The sequence below is a fragment of the Liolophura sinensis genome, chromosome 6, assembly GCF_032854445.1.
Source record: "Liolophura sinensis isolate JHLJ2023 chromosome 6, CUHK_Ljap_v2, whole genome shotgun sequence".
NCBI lineage: Eukaryota > Metazoa > Mollusca > Polyplacophora > Chitonida > Chitonidae > Liolophura > Liolophura sinensis.
The window spans coordinates 76,946,019-76,966,904 of NC_088300.1; the positions used below are offsets into that span (position 1 = coordinate 76,946,019).

At 40.0% G+C, this 20,886-nt stretch overlaps 1 protein-coding gene across 2 annotated transcripts; it reads right to left on the minus strand.

The window, feature by feature from the left end:
• Positions 1-2,667: 2,667 nt before the first annotated feature.
• On the minus strand, positions 2,668-20,600 carry LOC135468407 (nucleolar complex protein 3 homolog). 2 transcript variants are annotated; one of them, XM_064746651.1, is made up of 19 exons: positions 20,468-20,600; positions 19,728-19,897; positions 18,964-19,122; positions 16,964-17,057; positions 16,436-16,524; positions 15,932-16,051; positions 14,865-14,936; positions 14,141-14,197; positions 13,216-13,332; positions 12,329-12,409; positions 11,466-11,566; positions 11,133-11,205; positions 10,658-10,793; positions 9,092-9,162; positions 8,719-8,829; positions 8,132-8,260; positions 7,772-7,869; positions 3,709-3,799; positions 2,668-3,207 (listed from the first exon to the last, which is right to left on the minus strand). In XM_064746651.1, exons 2-19 carry the CDS (start codon positions 19,878-19,880, stop codon positions 3,112-3,114), a joined length of 1,848 nt encoding a protein of 615 aa, XP_064602721.1. In that variant the 5' UTR covers positions 19,881-19,897; positions 20,468-20,600; the 3' UTR covers positions 2,668-3,111. The 2 variants fall into 2 exon arrangements, with proteins under 2 accessions (XP_064602721.1, XP_064602722.1); XM_064746652.1 differs by lacking the exon at positions 14,865-14,936.
• Positions 20,601-20,886: the final 286 nt, after the last annotated feature.

A 20,886-nucleotide genomic window follows, 5' to 3' on the forward strand; every position in this document is an offset into this window, starting at 1 on the left:
ATCATGCGGCACATTCCCCTGTGACAGTGTATCATGTGGCACTTTTTTCTTGTGACCTTGTGCCATCCGGCGCATTCCCTTGTGGCAGGTGTACCATGCTGCACGTTCCGTCGTGGCACAGTGTCCACACACCATTCTGGAATAACCCTGTACTGTGAAGCGGGTGTACTTGCTTTGGCAGTTGCAATGGATGTTAGCGTCTCGGTATTACTCTAGAAATTCCTGGAGGTTGCTGTACAATGTATGTACATCTTCTTTATGACTACCACAAATTTCCGTATCACACACATATATTTCATTTATTTATTTGATTAGTCTTTTACACCATACTTAAGAATACTTCATTTATACAATGACGGCCAACATTATGGTGGGAGGAACTCTTCAGTTAAGATGTTCTCCAATTCTTGCTTGGAAGCATACAAGGTGATCGATATGGGCTTCAGATCGGAACTAATCGTTTTGCCACAAGACCTTCATAATTTTGATTTTGGGAGGAATAGAAGTGCGTCTGTCTACGTCAAGCGTGGTACATGTACTATTATTCCACGAGTGAAGTTCACCAATCGATGCGCAGACAATTCCTTGGTCTATTTTGATTATTTTATGTCTTTGTCTATAATATTCCATCATTCTATGCCTTACTGAGGATGTTATGCTGGCACCTGACAAATGGCTGTGGCAATACCTTGTCAATGCATGATATTATAGTTATGGTCATTTCAAAATATAATCAAAGTTAAACAACCAACTGATCCCATCTGAATTATTTGATGCTTAAGTCGCCCTTTATAACAATCATCCACATTTTACAGACTGAAGTTATCCACCTCTTCTGAAATGAACGAAATGTATGAAATATTCGAATGGATTATTCTTTCCCTTTTGTAGGTCAATTTATCGGAATTATTCTGTCAAAACAATCGTCTTCCGTGCGCTTCAGAATAGGTGGATCTCTCGACCTGGTTTCAGGTTTTTGTTAATAAATGGGGTAAATATTAGGCACGTTTGTTGGGGTAATGGATACAGGTGTGTTCAGGTGAATGAAGTGCCATGCCTTCTACCCTTTTGAATATGCCCTAAACCTTTGTACTGATGTATCCATACAGTGTGTGGCAGACATACACCTTTGGTAATGATGTATCCATACAGTGTGTGGCAGACATACACCTTCATACAGAGTGTGGCAGACATACACCTTTGTACTGATGTATCCATACAGTGTGTGGCAGACATACACCTTTGTAATGATGTAGCCATACAGAGTGTGGCAGATATACACCTTTGTAATGATGTATCCATACAGTGTGTGGCAGACATACACCTTTGTAATGATGTATCCATACAGTGTGTGGCAGACATACACCTTTGTAATGATGTAGCCATACAGAGTGTGGCAGACATACACCTTTGTAATGATGTATCCATACAGTGTGTGGCAGACATACACCTTTGTAATGATGTATCCATACAGAGTGTGGCAGATATACACCTTTGTAATGATGTATCCATACAGTGTGTGGCAGACATACACCTTTGTAATGATGTAGCCATACAGAGTGTGGCAGACATACACCTTTGTAATGATGTATCCATACAGTGTGTGGCAGACATACACCTTTGTAATGATGTATCCATACAGTGTGTGGCAGACATACACCTTTGTAATGATGTATCCATACAGTGTGTGGCAGACATACACCTTTGTAATGATGTAGCCATACAGAGTGTGGCAGACATACACCTTTGTAATGATGTATCCATACAGTGTGTGGCAGACATACACCTTTGTAATGATGTAGCCATACAGAGTGTGGCAGATATACACCTTTGTAATGATGTATCCATACAGTGTGTGGCAGACATACACCTTTGTAATGATGTATCCATACAGTGTGTGGCAGATTTACCTGTCCCATACAGAGTGTGGCAGATTTACCTGTTCTGACTTTACCTGCAGCATTTGTAAAACATGAAATAAAGTGGATGTTTGTGACAGATAAGGTGTTTTGTCTGTGCTTATTGTCTTAATTGCAGGCAAGGTCTGGGGCCTACATTTGTATAACACATCAACAAAACATCATCCACCAACGAAAGATCATCCACCAACAAAACATAATCTACCAACAAGACAATCTACCAACGAAACATCCACCAACAAAGCATCATCCACCCACAAAACACCATCCACAACAAAACACCGTCCACCAACAAAACTCCATCCACCAACAAAACACCATCTCAACAAAACACCATCCACCAACAAAACATCATCCACCAACAAAACATCATCCACCCACAAAACATCATCCAACGAAACATCCACCAACAAAACATCATCCACCCACAAAACACCGTCCACCAACAAAACACCGTCCACCAACAAAACACCATCCACCAACAAAACATTCCCGAACACTGTCTCTTGTAGGCGGACATGGATGTTGTATATACCAGGTCAGATGCTGATACTTCAGTACTAAATCTTAGTGAATGAGAACAAAACTACAGAACAGTGTAATCTTGAAGTCAGAGTTTTGACACTGTCCAGCACTGATTTTGATATATCCCATTAAAAAGCAAGTTATATTTTGCTGCTGTATATCTTTACGATGGAACGAGACTGAAGAGACTGTTTTCAGAATTCAAAAAAAAGAGAGCCAAATGTAATTAAAATCAGATTTATTTACAAATAGTACATGTTTACCTAGTTAAAATGGTATGGTAAGACACCATCTGTTGTCCATGTGTGCAGTGACACCCCATTTATTTCATCTTTGAAAAATACAATCTGTAATCAGCATGATCGAAGGAATCCCAAAATAAGCACACATTTATGAAAAGTCTGAATTATTTATCTACATGCCATTGAGTTAATTACATGTAAAAATAAATTCTCTCGGTGATTAACATACGACTGATAATGTCCATTACAGTACCCTTTCAAGGATTGTCAGATTTACGCCATTCTCCCGCTAAAGCTGTGATTTCATATCACAAAGGGACGTAACTGTGCTGTCCAATCTGTGCATGTGACAAAGTCAGTGAAGTCTCTTGCACACAGTTCTGCTTCTGCGCTGGTATCTTAACCTCTTGCATGTCCTAACTGCATCAGGTGTTCCCTGTGTTCAGACTATCTGGGGTTGTAGTTAGCACAGACTCCATCATCATGCCTAGGTCCTCCTGTTGCCAACCTTTTAACTTCACCTTGAGAAAAGCAGCAAAAGACTGACAAAATCACTGCTTATTCTAATAAAATTTCTACTTCTTGACTTCTCTCATATCTGTAATGGAATATTATAGAACAGATGATATTTTGACAGTATAACAATGAACAGGAGAACTTTTTAACTTGATAGCTTAAATTTCACGGCAAGTAGGTGAGAAAACCTGCAGATGATATTAATGTACCCATGACAGTAAATATGTCACTACAGAGACAGCCAGTATTGTAAACTGCGATGCACATGTAGTGGTCAAATTCATCCTGAATGACAGTTTTATTGCTTCACATTTTCAATAAATCTTTCTTTTCTTTTTTATAAACAAAACTACCAAAAATGACCTAGACAACTTTTATATGTCTGGCTAACCTGACAGAAGAAAGCTGGTATCTAACTCAATCCACCATAGAATGACATCTCTACTGCTGTAGCTTACTGCTACAAAAGTAAACTCGCAAAACCTTTCTAAATACTTTTATTTTACCGCTTTTTTGCTTTGTTTCACTTTTTCCGGCAAACTGGTAGCCACTTCCACTGGTCCTAAATTAAACTCTTTGAGAAGTTCCCTGTGAGTTCTGAAAGAAAGATATTTTCGTCATTGTTTCAATTCACAGTTACAAATAATCTCAAGTAGAACAGGAATGAACTGTCTATTTATTAATTTGCTTGATGTTTAATGCTATACTCAAGAGAATTTCAGTTCACTTATATGGTTTTAATGATCTGTTGGATGAAAACGCAGTGCCCAGAGTGACGGGTACAACTTAGCCATATATCTGACAAACCTCTTAGCCTCAAACCCTAGTCCCCACAACACGGCTGAAATATAGCCAGGTATATGACAAACCTCTCAGCCTCAAACCCTAGTCCCCACATCACGGCTGAAATATAACCAGATATATGACAAATCTCTCAGCCTCAAACCCTAGTCCCCACAACACGGCTGAAATATAACCAGATATATGACAAACCTCTCAGCCTCAAACCCTAGTCCCCACAACACGGCTGAAATATAGCCAGGTATCTGACAAACCTCTCAGCCTCAAACCCTAGTCCCCACAACACGGCTGAAATATAACCAGATATATGACAAACCTCTCAGCCTCAAACCCTAGTCCCCACAACACGGCTGAAATATAACCAGATATATGACAAACCTCTCAGCCTCAAACCCTAGTCCCCACAACACGGCTGAAATATAACCAGATATATGACAAACCTCTCAGCCTCAAACCCTAGTCCCCACAACACGGCTGAAATATAACCAGATATATGACAAACCTCTCAGCCTCAAACCCTAATCCCCACAACACGGCTGAAATATAACCAGATATATGACAAACCTCTCAGCCTCAAACCCTAGTCCCCACAACACGGCTGAAATATAACCAGATATATGACAAACCTCTCAGCCTCAAACCCTAGTCCCCACAACACGGCTGAAATATAGCCAGATATATGACAAACCTCTCAGCCGCAAACCCTAGTCCCCACAACATGGCTGAAATATAACCAGATATATGACAAACCTCTCAGTCTCAAACCCTAGTCCCCACAACATGGCTGAAATATAGCCAGATATATGACAAACCTCTCAGCCTCAAACCCTAGTCCCCACAACATGGCTGAAATATAACCAGATATATGACAAACCTCTCAGCCTCAAACCCTAGACCCACAACACGGCTGAAATATAGCCAGATATATGACAAACCTCTCAGCCTCAAACCCTAGTCCCCACAACACGGCTGAAATATAACCAGATATATGACAAACCTCTCAGCCTCAAACCCTAGTCCCCACAACACGGCTGAAATATAGCCAGATATATGACAAACCTCTCAGCCGCAAACCCTAGTCCCCACAACACGGCTGAAATATAACCAGATATATGACAAACCTCTCAGTCTCAAACCCTAGTCCCCACAACATGGCTGAAATATAGCCAGGTATATGACAAACCTATCAGCCTCAAACCCTAGTCCCCACAACATGGATGAAATATAACCAGATATATGACAAACTTCTCAGCCTCAAACCCTAGTCCCCACAACATGGCTGAAATATAGCCAGGTATATGACAAACCCTTAGCCTCAAACCCTTAGCCTCAAACCCTAGTCTCCACATCACGGCTGAAATATAACCAGATATATGACAAACCTCTCAGCCTCAAACCCTAGTCCCCACAACACGGCTGAAATATAACCAGATATATGACAAACCTCTCAGCCTCAAACCCTAGTCCCCACAACAGGGCTGAAATATAGCCAGGTATATGACAAACCTCTCAGCCTCAAACCCTAGTCCCCACAACACGGCTGAAATATAACCAGATATATGACAAACCTCTCAGCCTCAAACCCTAGTCCCCACATCACGGCTGAAATATAACCAGGTATATGACAAACCTCTCAGCCTCAAACCCTAGTCCCCACAACACGGCTGAAATATAGCCAGGTATATGACAAACCTCTCAGCCTCAAACCCTAGTCCCCACAACATGGCTGAAATATAGCCAGGTATATGACAAACCTCTCAGCCTCAAACCCTAGTCCCCACATCACGGCTGAAATATAACCAGATATATGACAAACCTCTCAGCCTCAAACCCTAGTCCCCACAACATGGCTGAAATATAGCCAGGTATATGACAAACCTCTCAGCCTCAAACCCTAGTCCCCACAACATGGCTGAAATATAGCCAGGTATATGACAAACCTCTCAGCCTCAAACCCTAGTCCCCACAACACGGCTGAAATATTGCCAGATATATGACAAACCTCTCAGCCTCAAACCCTAGTCCCCACAACATGGCTGAAATATAGCCAGGTATATGACAAACCTCTCAGCCTCAAACCCTAGTCCCCACAACACGGCTGAAATATAACCAGATATATGACAAACCTCTCAGCCTCAAACCCTCGTCCCCACAACACGGCTGAAATATAGCCAGATATATGACAAACCTCTCAGCCTCAAACCCTAGTCCCCACAACATGGCTGAAATATAGCCAGATATATGACAAACCTCTCAGCCTCAAACCCTAGTCCCCACAACATGGCTGAAATACAGCCAGGTATCTGACAAACCCTTAGCCTCAAACCTTAGTCCCCACAACACGGCTGAAATATAACCAGATATATGACAAACCTCTCAGCCTCAAACCCTAGTCCCCACAACATGGTTGAAATATAACCAGATATATGACAAACCTCTCAGCCTCAAACCCTAGTCCCCACAACACGGCTGAAATATAACCAGATATATGACAAACCTCTCAGCCTCAAACCCTAGTCCCCACAACATGGCTGAAATATAGCCAGGTATATGACAAACCCTTAGCCTCAAACCCTAGTCCCCACAACACGGCTGAAATATAACCAGATATATGACAAACCTCTCAGCCTCAAACCCTAGTCCCCACAACACGGCTGAAATATAGCCAGGTATCTGACAAACCTCTCAGCCTCAAACCCTAATCCCCACAACACGGCTGAAATATAACCAGATATATGACAAACCTCTCAGCCTCAAAGCCTCACAACATGGATGAAATATATCTGACAAACCTCTTAGCCTCAAAGCCTCACAACATGGATGAAATATATCTGACAAACCTCTTAACCTCAAAGCCTCACAACACGGCTGAAATATATCTGACAAACCTCTTAGCCTCAAAGCCTCACAACGCGGCTGAAATACATCTGACAAACCTCAAAGCCTCACAACATGGATGAAATATATCTGACAAACCTCTTAGCCTCAAAGCTTCACAACATGGCTGAAATATCTGACAAACCTCTTAGCCTCAAAGCCTCGCAACACGGCTGAAATATATCTGACAAACCTCTAGCCTCACAAGATGGCTGAAATATAAGAAAAAACCCTTAGCCTCAAAGCCTCACAACATGCTTGAAATATATCTGACAAACCCCTTAGCCTCAAAAGCCTCACAACATGGCTGAAATATATCTGACAAACCTCTTAGCTTCACAACATGGCTGAAATATATCTGACAAACCTCTTAGCCTCAAAGCCTCACAACACGGCTGAAATATATCTGACAAACCTCTTAGCCTCAAAGCCTCACAACATGGTTGAAACATAGTCAAAGTGGCATCCAAGCATAATCATTAAATTAAAGCTGTAGCAAAACTAGCAGGAGTTGTATTTGAGTCTGGAGCCTCAATCGTCATGGGATAATTGGTCATGACAAGTACCACAACGCTTTAAGAGAATTAGCTAACAAAGACCAGAGTTGTACGGGAGACCTAGTGCCAAACAAACTACCATATCCCAAATAATTACTACTGTAGACATCAATTACTTTAAGCAGAGCAAACATAAGCTTCAACACTAATACATGTCACTCCTCAATCAAAACCCATTTCTGCTAAATATGTAATCCAGTTTTATAAATAACATAATATTTTATCAAATTCATACCTGTCACTATCTAGGACTGAGTAAAGGCTACATCAAGCATGTTTAAACTTTTATATACATGTAATATAATAAATTAATAAAAGAGTATTAATATCTTGCTTTCTGGTTAGCTCCACTGTCAACTGGCCTTCCCCTGTGGTAGGTGCCTGGCGAACAACATGACTGCTGTACTTCCTCACTGTGGGATGGTAGTGCTTCTACAAGAGAGAGTCATGTGGTGTGTTCACCAAATCATCATCATGAAACTCAATCATGGGTTGCTTCAGGGCAGAAATAAAGCTTGTAACACTTTAAAGTGATCAACAAACTGAATTAAATTTTGAGTAAGTAAATTGCTTGGCGTAGTGACAAAAGAAAACCTATTAAACTTCTTGGCAAAACATTTCTTTTGATGACATTGTCAACATGTTTAACTGGTACACAAATATCAATCAATCAATAAATCACCATTCCTATTACCGTTAACATGTTGAGCTCCCAGAGGGCGGTGTTTTGGGCGTGGCAATGTTCAGGGTCATCCAGTTCTGGCAGGTACACACCACTTCCTTGCATCTCATTATCATAGAGCAAGTCACTCCTGGAATATGTCTATGCATGCAGAAAAAGATACAAACACACAGCACCTGTAATTTTTATTTGGGGTTTATTGTCCTGAGTATACATTTGTATTCAAGGCTACTGTAAATCTTCATACTTTTCACCCACTAAAGCGCTTTTTCAGGGGAAATTATGCCTGCAAATATCATGAAAATCACACCAAAATTGATTTGTTTGTGTCATTAATGGTGCAAACTTCATAAAACTTATTATTTCTCTACACTCCATAGTTCTCCCAGAATGTTTCTAATGTGGTTACACACATGGTTGAACAGGTAGAAAAATCAGTTTTTCTCTTTAGAGTGGATATAACTTACATCTACAAAAAAAAATACATAATATACTACAGCGATCTCTTTATAACATGATTTTTAAATTATGCTTTGCAAATTTACACGGTTCAGATTTACAAGAACTTCATCAGGGCTAGCATACCTCCACTCCCTTACCTGTATCAATGTTTTACACATGGCTAGTGTAGCAATGGAACCGTGAGGTAGAAGCTGAAGACATAATGTACACAGCCTTTTGATGTATGCCAAGATTCTGTGTTCTGATATCTGAAAACAGAACCATTCAAGACTATATATGCACACTTATACAAAGTACAGAAATTAATGCTTTGCAATGTTACCTTACAAAATGAGAACTGTGCTTTCATGACATTTTATTCTGATTTTTGCCCTGGGATTTATGACAAAAAAACACTGCATAGAGTTTATGATGGTGATCACCTATGTTCACACTGACACCCATATTAGACTTGAAGAAATCCTTTCACTCTGGTTTTTACCTTTCATGCACATTAAGGCACAGACTCACCTGTCTCTTCCTTCTGCTGACAACAACATCTAAGCAGTCGAGTATAAGAGCAATATCCTCAATGCTGCTACCTGCAACAAGAAAAACATATCAGCAGTCAGCAAGTCAGCAAGTGGAATATATTTTTTTCCTGGACCCCATTAGGACCCCATGTGGTCTATATTAAATGCAGATTGGTCCTTTGCTGATGTTTATTGAACCTAATAGGTTCTACACCTGGTATTGTTTCCTGTCCTATCATATGATTTACCTGCATGAACCCTGAGTAACACATTGTACAGGTGTTTATTGAAACTAATAGGTTCTACACTTGGTACTGTTTCTTATCCTATCATGTCATTTACCTGCATGAACCCTGAGTATCACATTGTACAGGTGTTTATTAAAACTAATAGGTTCTACACTTGGTACTGTTTCTTATCCTATCATGTCATTTACCTGCATGAACCCTGAGTATCACATTGGACAGGTGTTTATTAAACCTAATAGGTTCTACACTTGGTACTGTTTCTTATCCTATCATGTCATTTACCTGCATGAACCCTGAGTATCACATTGGACAGGTGTTTATTAAAACTAATAGGTTCTACACTTGGTACTGTTTCTTATCCTATCATGTCATTTACCTGCATGAACTCCGAGTAGCACCATGTACAGGTGTTTATTAAAACTAATAGGTTCTACACTTGGTACTGTTTCTTATTCTACCATGTGATTTACCTGCAGGAACCTTGAGTAACACATTGTACAGGTGTTTATTGAACCTAACAGGTTCTACACTTGGTACTGTTTCTTATCCTACCATGTGATTTACCTGCAGGAACCCTGAGTAACACATTGTACAGGTGTTTATTAAAACTAATAGGTTCTACACTTGGTACTGTTTCTTATCCTACCATGTGATTTACCTGCATGAACCTTGAGTAACACATTGGACAGGTGTTTATTAAACCCAATAGGTTCTACACTTGGTACTGTTTATTATCCTATCATGTCATTTACCTGCAGGAACCCTGAGTAACACCTTGTACAGGTGTTTATTGAAACCAATAGGTTCTACACCTGGTACTGTTCCTTATCCTACCATGTGATTTACCTGTATGAACCTTGAGTAACACATTGGACAGGTGTTTATTAAACCTAATAGGTTCTATACTTGATACTGTTTCTTATCCTACCATGTGATTTACCTGTATGAACCTTGAGTAACACATTGGACAGGTGTTTATTAAACCTAATAGGTTCTACACTTGGTACTGTTTCTTATCCTACCATGTGATTTACCTGTATGAACCTTGAGTAACACATTGGACAGGTGTTTATTAAACCTAATAGGTTCTATACTTGATACTGTTTCTTATCCTACCATGTGATTTACCTGTATGAACCTTGAGTAACACATTGGACAGGTGTTTATTAAACCCAATAGGTTCTACACTTGGTACTGTTTATTATCCTATCATGTCATTTACCTGCAGGAACCCTGAGTAACACATTGTACAGGTGTTTATTGAAACCAATAGGTTCTACACCTGGTACTGTTTCTTATCCTACCATGTGATTTACCTGCATGAACCTTGAGTAATACGCCGTACAGGTGCTTGTAGAACCTAATGGGGTCTATATTAAGAGCAGATCCCTGCCCAGTCAGGATGGTGAATGCTGTCAGTACGCAGTGAAGTGTCTCTCGATAACTCAGTCTCTGAAAGACATGTATCAAATAATTGCTCCGAATTGAGTTGCTCTGAATACTTGAATCTATGAAGAATAAGGAGATTCACTATAAACATGTTACACAATTAACTCTTGGAAATTGACTCATGTCTCATGAGTTGATCGCCCACAATATTACTTCACAACACTTTATTGTTGAAACAGTGCAATCATCTGGGATAGTAAAATATAGATTTAATTTCTCGAGGCTTGGACATCAGTGAAACCAGTGCAATTTGTTTCATACACAAACTTCCCAGCCCAGCTATTACACCTTCACACTGAAACCATGTACATCAGATTCCACTGCATCAGGATGTTAACCTACCTCTGAGTCTATCAGCTGATTAAGAACTTCAAAGAGGTCATCAAAGAATTCTACATTTATCAGATGTGAAAACCTGTAAAAAAAATATTAATAATATGAATAATTTGCATTTGTGCACATATTTATCAAATCCACAAAACAGATTAAAATTGCATCTAAGAGTAGACATGACCATTATCTTAAAAATGTTCAAACTTTCATTATAACTTTATATGAAAACATCTGAACAATGTGCTTACCAAAGATTTGAGAGAAAAAGATATACATGAAACAAGAGCACATAACGGAGGGTGGTTCAGCCAGACAATCCAAAGGGGAGGGTAAATAACTCACTTAGCAAGTCCCTCTAACACTGACGGGAGCAATGGAGGTTTCTTCTCAGATTTCAATATTCTAAAGTATGTCAAGAAGACTGCCTGGATGACTTCTGTATGCTGAGAAGAAAACGAAGAAAGTGTTATGAACTTTATACCAGAAACAATACCTCAGTTGATGAGTAGCAGAGTTTTGAGTTCACACTCTTTTATCACTGAAGGTAAAAAACACCCTACTGTACCATGTGACCTATCAGAAATGTTAGGAAACTATATTTGATTACATGTACTGTAACATGGTCAATTGAAAAAAGTTTCACAAAAAATTATTTGGAGAAGATGAATGCCGGAGGTAAGTGGTGTCATTTGTTTATCCAGAACATGGTGAGATGGTGATCACTTTTTGACAAGTCACAAGATAAAGAATGATTCTTTTTACCTTTTGCAACAAAAGAGTTCGAACTCAAAAGTATTGAAAATGAAAGACTTTGTCTAACTTTTTCTCCTTCCTGATGACTCAAATTTTTCTCATAACATGGATCTGTCAGTTCATACAGGCACTTTTAATCGAATAATTGAAAACTGTTTCTCAAGTGTTTGATTGATATGAAACTTTTCACCCTTGAATGGAACTGACGACTGTTCATGCCTCTCATTTCCATACAGTACCATGTGCAAGGAGGAAATCATTTTAGTACCAGTATGTGACTAAATACCATAAAGATTGGAAAACATCAATGCTTAAACAACTTACTTCTCTTCAATTTTCAAAAAATGGTATAAGGTTGTTTTTGTGTTGTTTGGTATTTCATACTTTTTGACAGGAGATTATCATACTCTTAATATGATAAGGCCATGTTGATTAAGTCATCCCTGACTTACCAGCTTTAACTGTGCCTTTTTATTCTCTGTGGCTTTGGTTTCTAACAGTTCCTTCTCCAGCTTTTCCATCTGTTTTTGTCTCTAAGGAATTAAACATGTGTGAAAAAAAGATAGTCTTTTCCATTTCTGAAAGTGAAACTCCACTGAATTTATTATTATGATTGGTTGTTTCTCAGGAATATTATATTTACATGATGGTAGTCTTGATTAATAAGTAAAAGATACCCAGCAAAGCCGAGAGGGAATCTGCAACGTTGACGAGGAGGGGATACCTTGCAGAACTAACAGGAAATCTCCAAACTTTGCCAGGTGGAAGATACCGGACAGGGCTTAGAAGAAATCTGCAGTCTTGGTTGGGTGGAGGATATCTGGCAGAGCTAAGAAGAAATCCGCAGTCTTAGTCAGGTGGAGGATACCTGGCCAAGCTAAGAGGAAATCTGCAGTCTTGGTCAGGTGGAGGACACCTGGCAGAGTTAAGAAGAAATCTGCAGTCTTGGTAAGGTGGAGGACACCTGGCAGAGCTAAGAAAAAATCTGCAGTCTTGGTCAGGTGGAGGATACCTGATAGAGCTAAGAAGAAATCTGCAGTCTTGGTTAGGTGGAGGATACCTGGCAGACCTAAGAAAAAATCTGCAGTCTTAGTCAGGTGGAGGATACCTGGCAAAGCTAAGAGGAAATCTACAGTCTTGGTAAGGTGGAGGATACCTGGAACAGCTCACATGCATCAAAATACAGACACCAGAACATTCCCTACAATATGTAAGGTGATCTTTTCTGCGGACACTGCATGGCAAACCTTCTCTCTCGCCTTTATCCACTCTAATGCATGATTAGACATACATTTCTAGCAACTTTCATTTCATGACACAGTAACACATGACCATCTACCTTCCTTTCTCGTCTGGACCATTTTAACATTTTTTCCTTTCTCATCAGCTTCTTCTGTGTATCATCTTCCCCTTTGAACACTTCTTTGATTCTCAGTGACAGGAATGTATCCAACACCTGACAAACAGAAAGGCTCTGACAAATATACTTACAAAGGTATGTCATTTTGATTGGGATCTCCTTGGCTCAGGGGGTTAAACCTCTGGCTCGCAGGGACTATCAGATTGCATGTTCAATCCTGCTCCATGTGCATCATCAACAGCACGTTAAAGTCAGGAATCTAGTACTTCAGTCCAGGCACTCCAGTTTGTTACACACACAAACCTGGCCCACAACAACTTCAGTCCAGGCACTCCAGTTTGTTACACACATAAACCTGACCCACAACAACTTCAGTCCAGGCACTCCAGTTTGTTACACACACAAACCTGGCCCACAACAACTTCAGTCCAGGCACTCCAGTTTGTTACACACACAAACCTGGCCCACAATAACTTCAGTCCAGGCACTCCAGTCTGTTACACACACAAACCTGGCCTACAACAACTTCAGTCCAGGCAATCTAGTTTGTTACACACACAAACCTGGCCCACAACAACTTCAGTCCAGGCAATCTAGTTTGTTACACGCACAAACCTGGCCCACAACAACTTCAGTCCATGCACTCCAGTTTGTTACACACACAAACCTGGCCCACAATAACTTCAGTCCAGGCAATCCAGTTTGTTACACGCACAAACCTGGCCCACAACAACTTCAGTCCAGGCACTCTAGTTTGTTACACACACAAACCTGGCCCACAACGTCATGAGTGAAACATTCTTTAGAACAGCAACAATCAAATAAATAAAGAAAAAAAGTTTACGTTCACTTATTTGCAAACAGTACATTACACCACAAGAAATTTCTGGAAAGAGTTTCATACCTTTCTATCAACGTTGTTGTCTCTGTTTTTCAAAAGTCTCGAAATTAATCGCACAATCTGCAAAGATGAAGAAAATCAAGACCAAAAGTAATGCACCTCCCACACTATTTTCAAAAATTCAATTTTAAGCAAATAATTACCAGTTCTACCTGTTGTTACTACATGTACTGATAAAATTTAACTTTAGGGCCATACTGTGAAAATTACATGTACATGTATTTCGCTCAGATCATTTTTTTCACATTAAGCATTCACATGTATATATGATGTCTTGTATGCATGCTTACTTCCTATGCATACTTCCTGTGTAAGTGGGGTCTATTGACAGCAGCTTAGCATCACACAGGCCATAGCAGAGATTTTTGGCAAAAATCTATACTTGCAAAGCAAGAAAAGCTTAAATTATGCCTTTCAGTACTCATACCTGTACTATTTATGGCCTGTTTTATGATTCTAAAGTTTTTTGGAACTTTTATTACCCATTTTGAACAGGAACATGTGCACAGACGAGGCTGATATTTTGTGTAAGGTCATTATTTGGGTTAATATAAAATAATACCAAAAAAAATTGCTTTGTTTTGGGATGGTCAGTTTCTTGCCAAAAATCCCTGATGAAGCATATTTAACTACACTGTACAAACAATCTGTAAGTGCTTAGCCATTAAAGCCAAATGCTTATGCAGCACCAATCAAAATGCAAAGTAACCCTTTGCTGATAGTCTACCTCTAAAGACAACTCTCCTGATTTGTCTGTTTTAAACACAGTCTTCACGGCTTCACATATGGGATCAGAGATCTGGGCAAACAAGAAAGGAGACCTAACACATAATCATATAATGATCGGTGTTTTATGCTATACTCAAGAATATTTCGCTAATAAAACGGCAGGCCGCATCATGGTGGGAGGAAGCAGGAGAGAGCCCGTGGGAAATCCACGACCATCTGCAAGTGGCTGACAGACCTTCCCACATACAGCCAAAGAGGAAGCCAGTAGTCACAGATAGTCTGGTTCACAATAGTTACAAACACATAGTTATTGCTGAAGATATACATCTGATATACTAGAACTAACATACGCAGAAAATCCAAGGTCTTTACATACTATAAAGATTGAATTATCATCTTTAATCTTAAAGAAAAGTGAACAAGCATAAGGTCTACATAAGCAGCTTCCGTGAAGAGAACAGATTTGAATTACAAATATTTCACATATGAGTGGCACAATGTAAAGCAACTCAAAAAGCTACAGTATGATCTCATTATGTGGTCTGACAACTTACACATAAGTGAAATTATAAGAGTTATGATATAACTACATGGTTAAATCTTTTACAGATCAGGGGAATACAAACAGCTGTGACATTATTACCTGGTCTGATTTCTTACAGATCAGGGGATAAGGACAGCTTTGACATTATTACCTGGTCTGATTTCTTACAGATCAGGGGAATACGAACAGCTGTGACATTATTACCTGGCCTGATTTCTTACAGATCAGGGGATAAGGACAGCTTTGACATTATTACCTGGCCTGATTTCTTACAGATCAGGGGAATACGAACAGCTGTGACATTATTACCTGGTCTGATTTCTTACAGATCAGGGGAATACGAACAGCTGTGACATTATTACCTGGTCTGATTTCTTACAGATCAGGGGAATACGAACAGCTGTGACATTATTACCTGGCCTGATTTCTTACAGATCAGGGGAATACGAACAGCTGTGACATTATTACCTGGTCTGATTTCTTACACATCAGGGGGATAAGAACAGCTATGATGTTCTTACCTGGTCTGATTTCTTACACATCAGGGGGATAAGAACAGCTATGATGTTATTTCTGTAGTTGAAGTGAGGATGGTTAACCAGCATCTGACACAAGCACTGAACAGCAATTTCTGACATGGCCTGCAACAACACATTAGCCCAAGCTCTAATAGATATTTTTGATTACCAAATTTGTAAACTGACCTAGTACAGATAACATGAATTTCTATCCATCTATAAACAGCCTACTGCAAAGATTTTGTGCAATTTTAATGGCCCAAATTTTGGCTGATATTACATATAAAGTTTATAAGTTTATCCCATCAATCTGGTGATCTCTGGTCAATCATGATCTCTGGTTTGAAAGCATTACAAATTTGTTACAGGACTGTGAAACCAGCATCAACCTATTGAATATTTCAATGTCTATTATGATTTATCACCCAATTTGAATAAATGCAATGATGTTGCATTGAGTGTTTCTTTCCTTGAAAGAAGATATTTATAAATTGTAAAATGACTCACCTTGGATGTGTCCTCTGTCATATCAACACTGGCCCCATTCTCTCTCTTCCGACCGTGTTTCTGACGACCTTTCACCTGACCTTTCCCACCTGCGTCAACCAGAATACAATGTTCTTTGATACACTTCAGTAATCCTAGCTGAAGATCTGTAAGTTGCTGGATAGAAGGCAAGAGGGCATGGACAGATAGCTTCACTCCTCAACTACCCAGAAAATATTTTACACATGAATTTGCAAACTGATAATTCAAACTCAGATAATAAGAATTAAGAATGGAATTAATGTAATTGTATTCTCACATGAATTTCGTTAAAAATATACGTTAAAGAGATTTGGCAAATTCTGCTCAATCCATTGTGTACTTTCTTTAAAATGGACCAACATCACCCTGGGTGTAGTTGCACACAATACAGAAACCCAAGTAGTGTTAAACAACAATCAAATAAATAAATAAAGTACTACAAAAACCCAAGAGGATTGCACATTCAGCATTTACCATGCAAAGTGCTCCAAAACATCAAATTTTTACCTTTAGCTACCGATTCCAAATATTCCAGATAAAGCCTGTAGTTGTTCAGTAAAGACGTTTCATAGTCCTGCAAACTCCTCGTCTCTTGTTTCAGCTGCTCCAAAAAGTTGAATACAAAGGCTTTCATACATGAAGATGCAAACACTACACATGCTCTCACTGACCATACATTATTAAGGTTAGAGGAGCCAGCAGGTCCTAACACTGGTCACACTCAGCTAACTGTAGACCAGCCAGTAGGTCCTAACACTGGTCACACTCAGCTAACTGTAGACCAGCCAGCAGGACCTAACACTGGTCACACTCTGCTAACTGTAGACCAGCCAGCAGGACTTAACACTGGTCACACTCAGCTAACTGTAGACCAGCCAGCAGGACCTAACACTGGTCACACTCAGCTAACTGTAGAAGAGCCAGCAGGACTTAACACTGGTCACACTCAGCTAACTGTAGACCAGCCAGCAGGACCTAACACTGGTCACACTCAGCTAACTGTGGACCAGCCAGCAGGTCCTAACACTGGTCACACACTCAGCTAACTGTAGACCAGCCAGCAGGACCTAACACTGGTCACACTCAGCTAACTGTAGAAGAGCCAGCAGGACCAAACACTGGTCACACTCAGCTAACTGTAGACCAGCCAGCAGGACCTAACACTGGTCACACTCAGCTAACTGTAGACCAGCCAGCAGGTCCTAACACTGGTCACACACTCAGCTAACTGTAGACCAGCCAGCAGGACCTAACACTGGTCACACTCAGCTAACTGTAGAAGAGCCAGCAGGACCTAACACTGGTAACACACTCAGCTAACTGTAGACCAGCCAGCAGGTCCTAAAACTGGTCACACTCAGCTAACTGTAGACCAGCCAGCAGGACCCAACACTGGTCACACTCAGCTAACTGTAGACCAGCCAGCAGGACCAAACGCTGGTCACACTCAGCTAAAATGTAGACCAGCCAGCAGGACCTAACACTGGTCACACTCAGCTAAAATGTAGACCAGCCAGCAGGACCTAACACTGGTCACACTCAGCTAACTGTAGACCAGCCAGCAGGACCTAACACTGGTCACACTCAGCTAACTGTAGACCAGCCAGCAGGACCTAACACTGGTCACACTCAGCTAACTGTAGACCAGCCAGCAGGACCTAACACTGGTCATACTCAGCTAACTTTAGACCAGCAAGCAGGTCCTAACACTGGTCACACACTCAGCTAACTGTAGACCAGCCAGCAGGACCTAACACTGGTCACACTCAGCTAACTGTAGACCAGCCAGCAGGACCTAACACTGGTCACACTCAGCTAACTGTAGACCAGCCAGCAGGACCTAACACTGGTCAAACTCAGCTGTAGAGGAGCCAGCAGGACCTAACACTGGTCACACTCAGCTAACTGTAGACCAGCCAGCAGGACCTAACACCGGTCAGACTCAGCTAACTGTAGACAAGGGAGATCATCTCCTGTTGTGGCCTTTGTTGAAAGAGAACCTCAAAAGTTGAAACTATCATACTTCATGAGATACAGGTTTTAACTGACAGCATATTAAGGTCTCAGATTTGGAGCTGACGTGGTGTCCATTATATATCTTCTTACAGAACATCTTATCACATCTATTATGAAGAATGGATAAAATACCTTGGTTTCATTGGGTTTACAATTAATAAGGTAGCAAGAGTTTATTGCTATATGACTTGTCCAACTTTTAATAGACTAGGCATAAGTCTCACATGAGAGCTCAAACTTAAATGATGACCTCAAGTTGCAGAGCCCATGTCCTCACAAAAATAATCTTACATATTTTGTAAATATTCATAATTTCCCAGCAACACTTAAATGATAGTTTGTTGTATTTTACCTAATTCCAAGTTGTTTAGCAAAGATATAATTAGAATATAATACATTTCCACAAGTAGACTGGATGACATCAAATTGTGTTGAGGTCATCCCTCTGACTAGCTTGGGCTATCATTTTGACCCTGGACAAACAACTGTACCTTGACGAGTTTAACATCCATGTGAGGTCTTATCCTGTAGCCAGGTATGATGTCCTTGAAGAGTTCCATCATGGACACCATTGCCAGCTTCCGTACAGTAATGAAAACATCTGAATCTTCCTCATGTAGCATCAGGCGTAACTCTTTTAACTTTTTCATCTATAAAAGAAACCATCTTTTTGAAGACATAATATCTTAAAGGAAAAATAAGATAAATTTCCATCACCGCTTTGAGATTTCAAACTTTTAATGACAAGTATACTGTGAAATTGACCATGGAATTATATAATGCAGTCAAACCTGACCTACTGTAGATACATACATGTAGGTTGCATAGTTAACTTCCATTTTAATTAATAATTACAAACATTTCCATTCTTCACATGTCTGTTTAATAGACATATGTTTGATTGTTACTTTAGAGCAGGCTCCTCCACTAAAGTCTCACTCATCCAGGTTCAAGACACTTATTTTTTTTTTAATTCCTTTTGGAGTTACGATTCCCCATTTTACAACACACTTTCAATTTCTTGTCGTTTAATGTGTCCAAGAGAATTGTAAACATCAAAACAGCTACATGTTCATGTAGGTAACAGAATAAAACACCAAGGCTACTCCTCCTTCAATATGAATGGGAATACATATCGCTGATGCCTATGTTTGAACAAATATATATCTAGGCCTACATGTTACTGAACTACAAGACATGCAGATTTCAATACTTTTTTTTCAATACAGATTTTCAAGACTGTAATGGTACTAACATTGTCCTCTGGATTCTGCATGACAGCACTGGCCAGACAAGCTATTGTCTGCTTTCTCTCCAGCAGTTTCTCCCTCCTTTGCATAGAGAGTTCTTCGTTACTTAGAGGGGGAGGTGGTTCAGCAGGTGTCTGATCTGATGTGTCTACCTCCATTGGTGTGACTTCTTTGACTGTTACAAATGAGAACACATAAATAACACTGACACAAAATCTGCACCAGTATAACACCTAAATAAAAGCAAGGCACATTTTCTTGTCTGGGATTAAATTAAATTGTTCTAATACCTTTCAGCTAGACACAAAACACATTTAATATCATGTAATGTTGACATTACATGCAGTTTGGTGAGCAAGTACTTTTTTTAACCATCCTTGGTCTTAAGTAAGAAAAGTCTATTTCATTTTAGGTCCACATGATCACAAAAACAGTCACATCATCTTCAGAACAAAATTTTGAATGTCTGTTAGCTGAATGTTAATTTGTATTTGTATCCAGCAGAAAATTTTCATGAACTTCGGAAGGTATGAACGTTTGCCAACATTATGGTGGGGAGCCCGGGAGAAACCCACAAACATCCACCTGTTGTTGGCAGGCCTTCCCGTATGGCAGGAGAGTAAGCCAGCATGAGTTGGACTTGAACTCACAGTGAGAGGCTCCCGAGTCATTGCCCCGTACTGATGTGCTAACCACTATGGCCCCAGAGGCCCCCAGAAGGTATGAGGCCAATAGGACAACTCACCTGTCTCCTCGTTTTCTTGTGATCGCTCAATTGTCTGCAGGATCAATTTGCCCTTTGTTTTTATAGGTAACAGATGTTTCACATTTTTCTCAGCAAACACTTTGCGGGGTGTATGTTCATAACGGGTCTCCACATCATTGTCATCATCTTGCTTCTTTCGTTTCTTTTTTCTGCTCTTCTGTCTTTCACTGTCCCCAGCGCTGATTAAAGACAACACAGATTTGTAGACAATTCCTGAAATTCTGAATAAAGTAGACGGAAGCTCTCGCCTAACCACACCCACCTCTAGCCACTCTGGGTTTCATGGAAAGTCAGTAATATATGTATATCTAATCTTCTATCAGCAACAGTCCATGACATATACTTCAATACTGTTCTACAACAAACATGACATCAACACTTGTTGAATGTGTAGAAGA

Coding starts and splice junctions, on each gene's coding strand:
- LOC135468407 (XM_064746651.1), bottom strand. CDS start 19,880: ATGGAGGTAGACACATCAGATCAGACACCTGCTGAACCACCTCCCCCT. Junction 14,937..15,931: donor TGTGTAAGAAATCAGACCAG/GTAAGAACATCA, acceptor TTGTTTGCCCAG/ATCTCTGATCCCATATGTGA. Junction 3,800..7,771: donor ACAGTGGAGCTAACCAGAAA/GCAAGATATTAA, acceptor TCTTTCTTTCAG/AACTCACAGGGAACTTCTCA.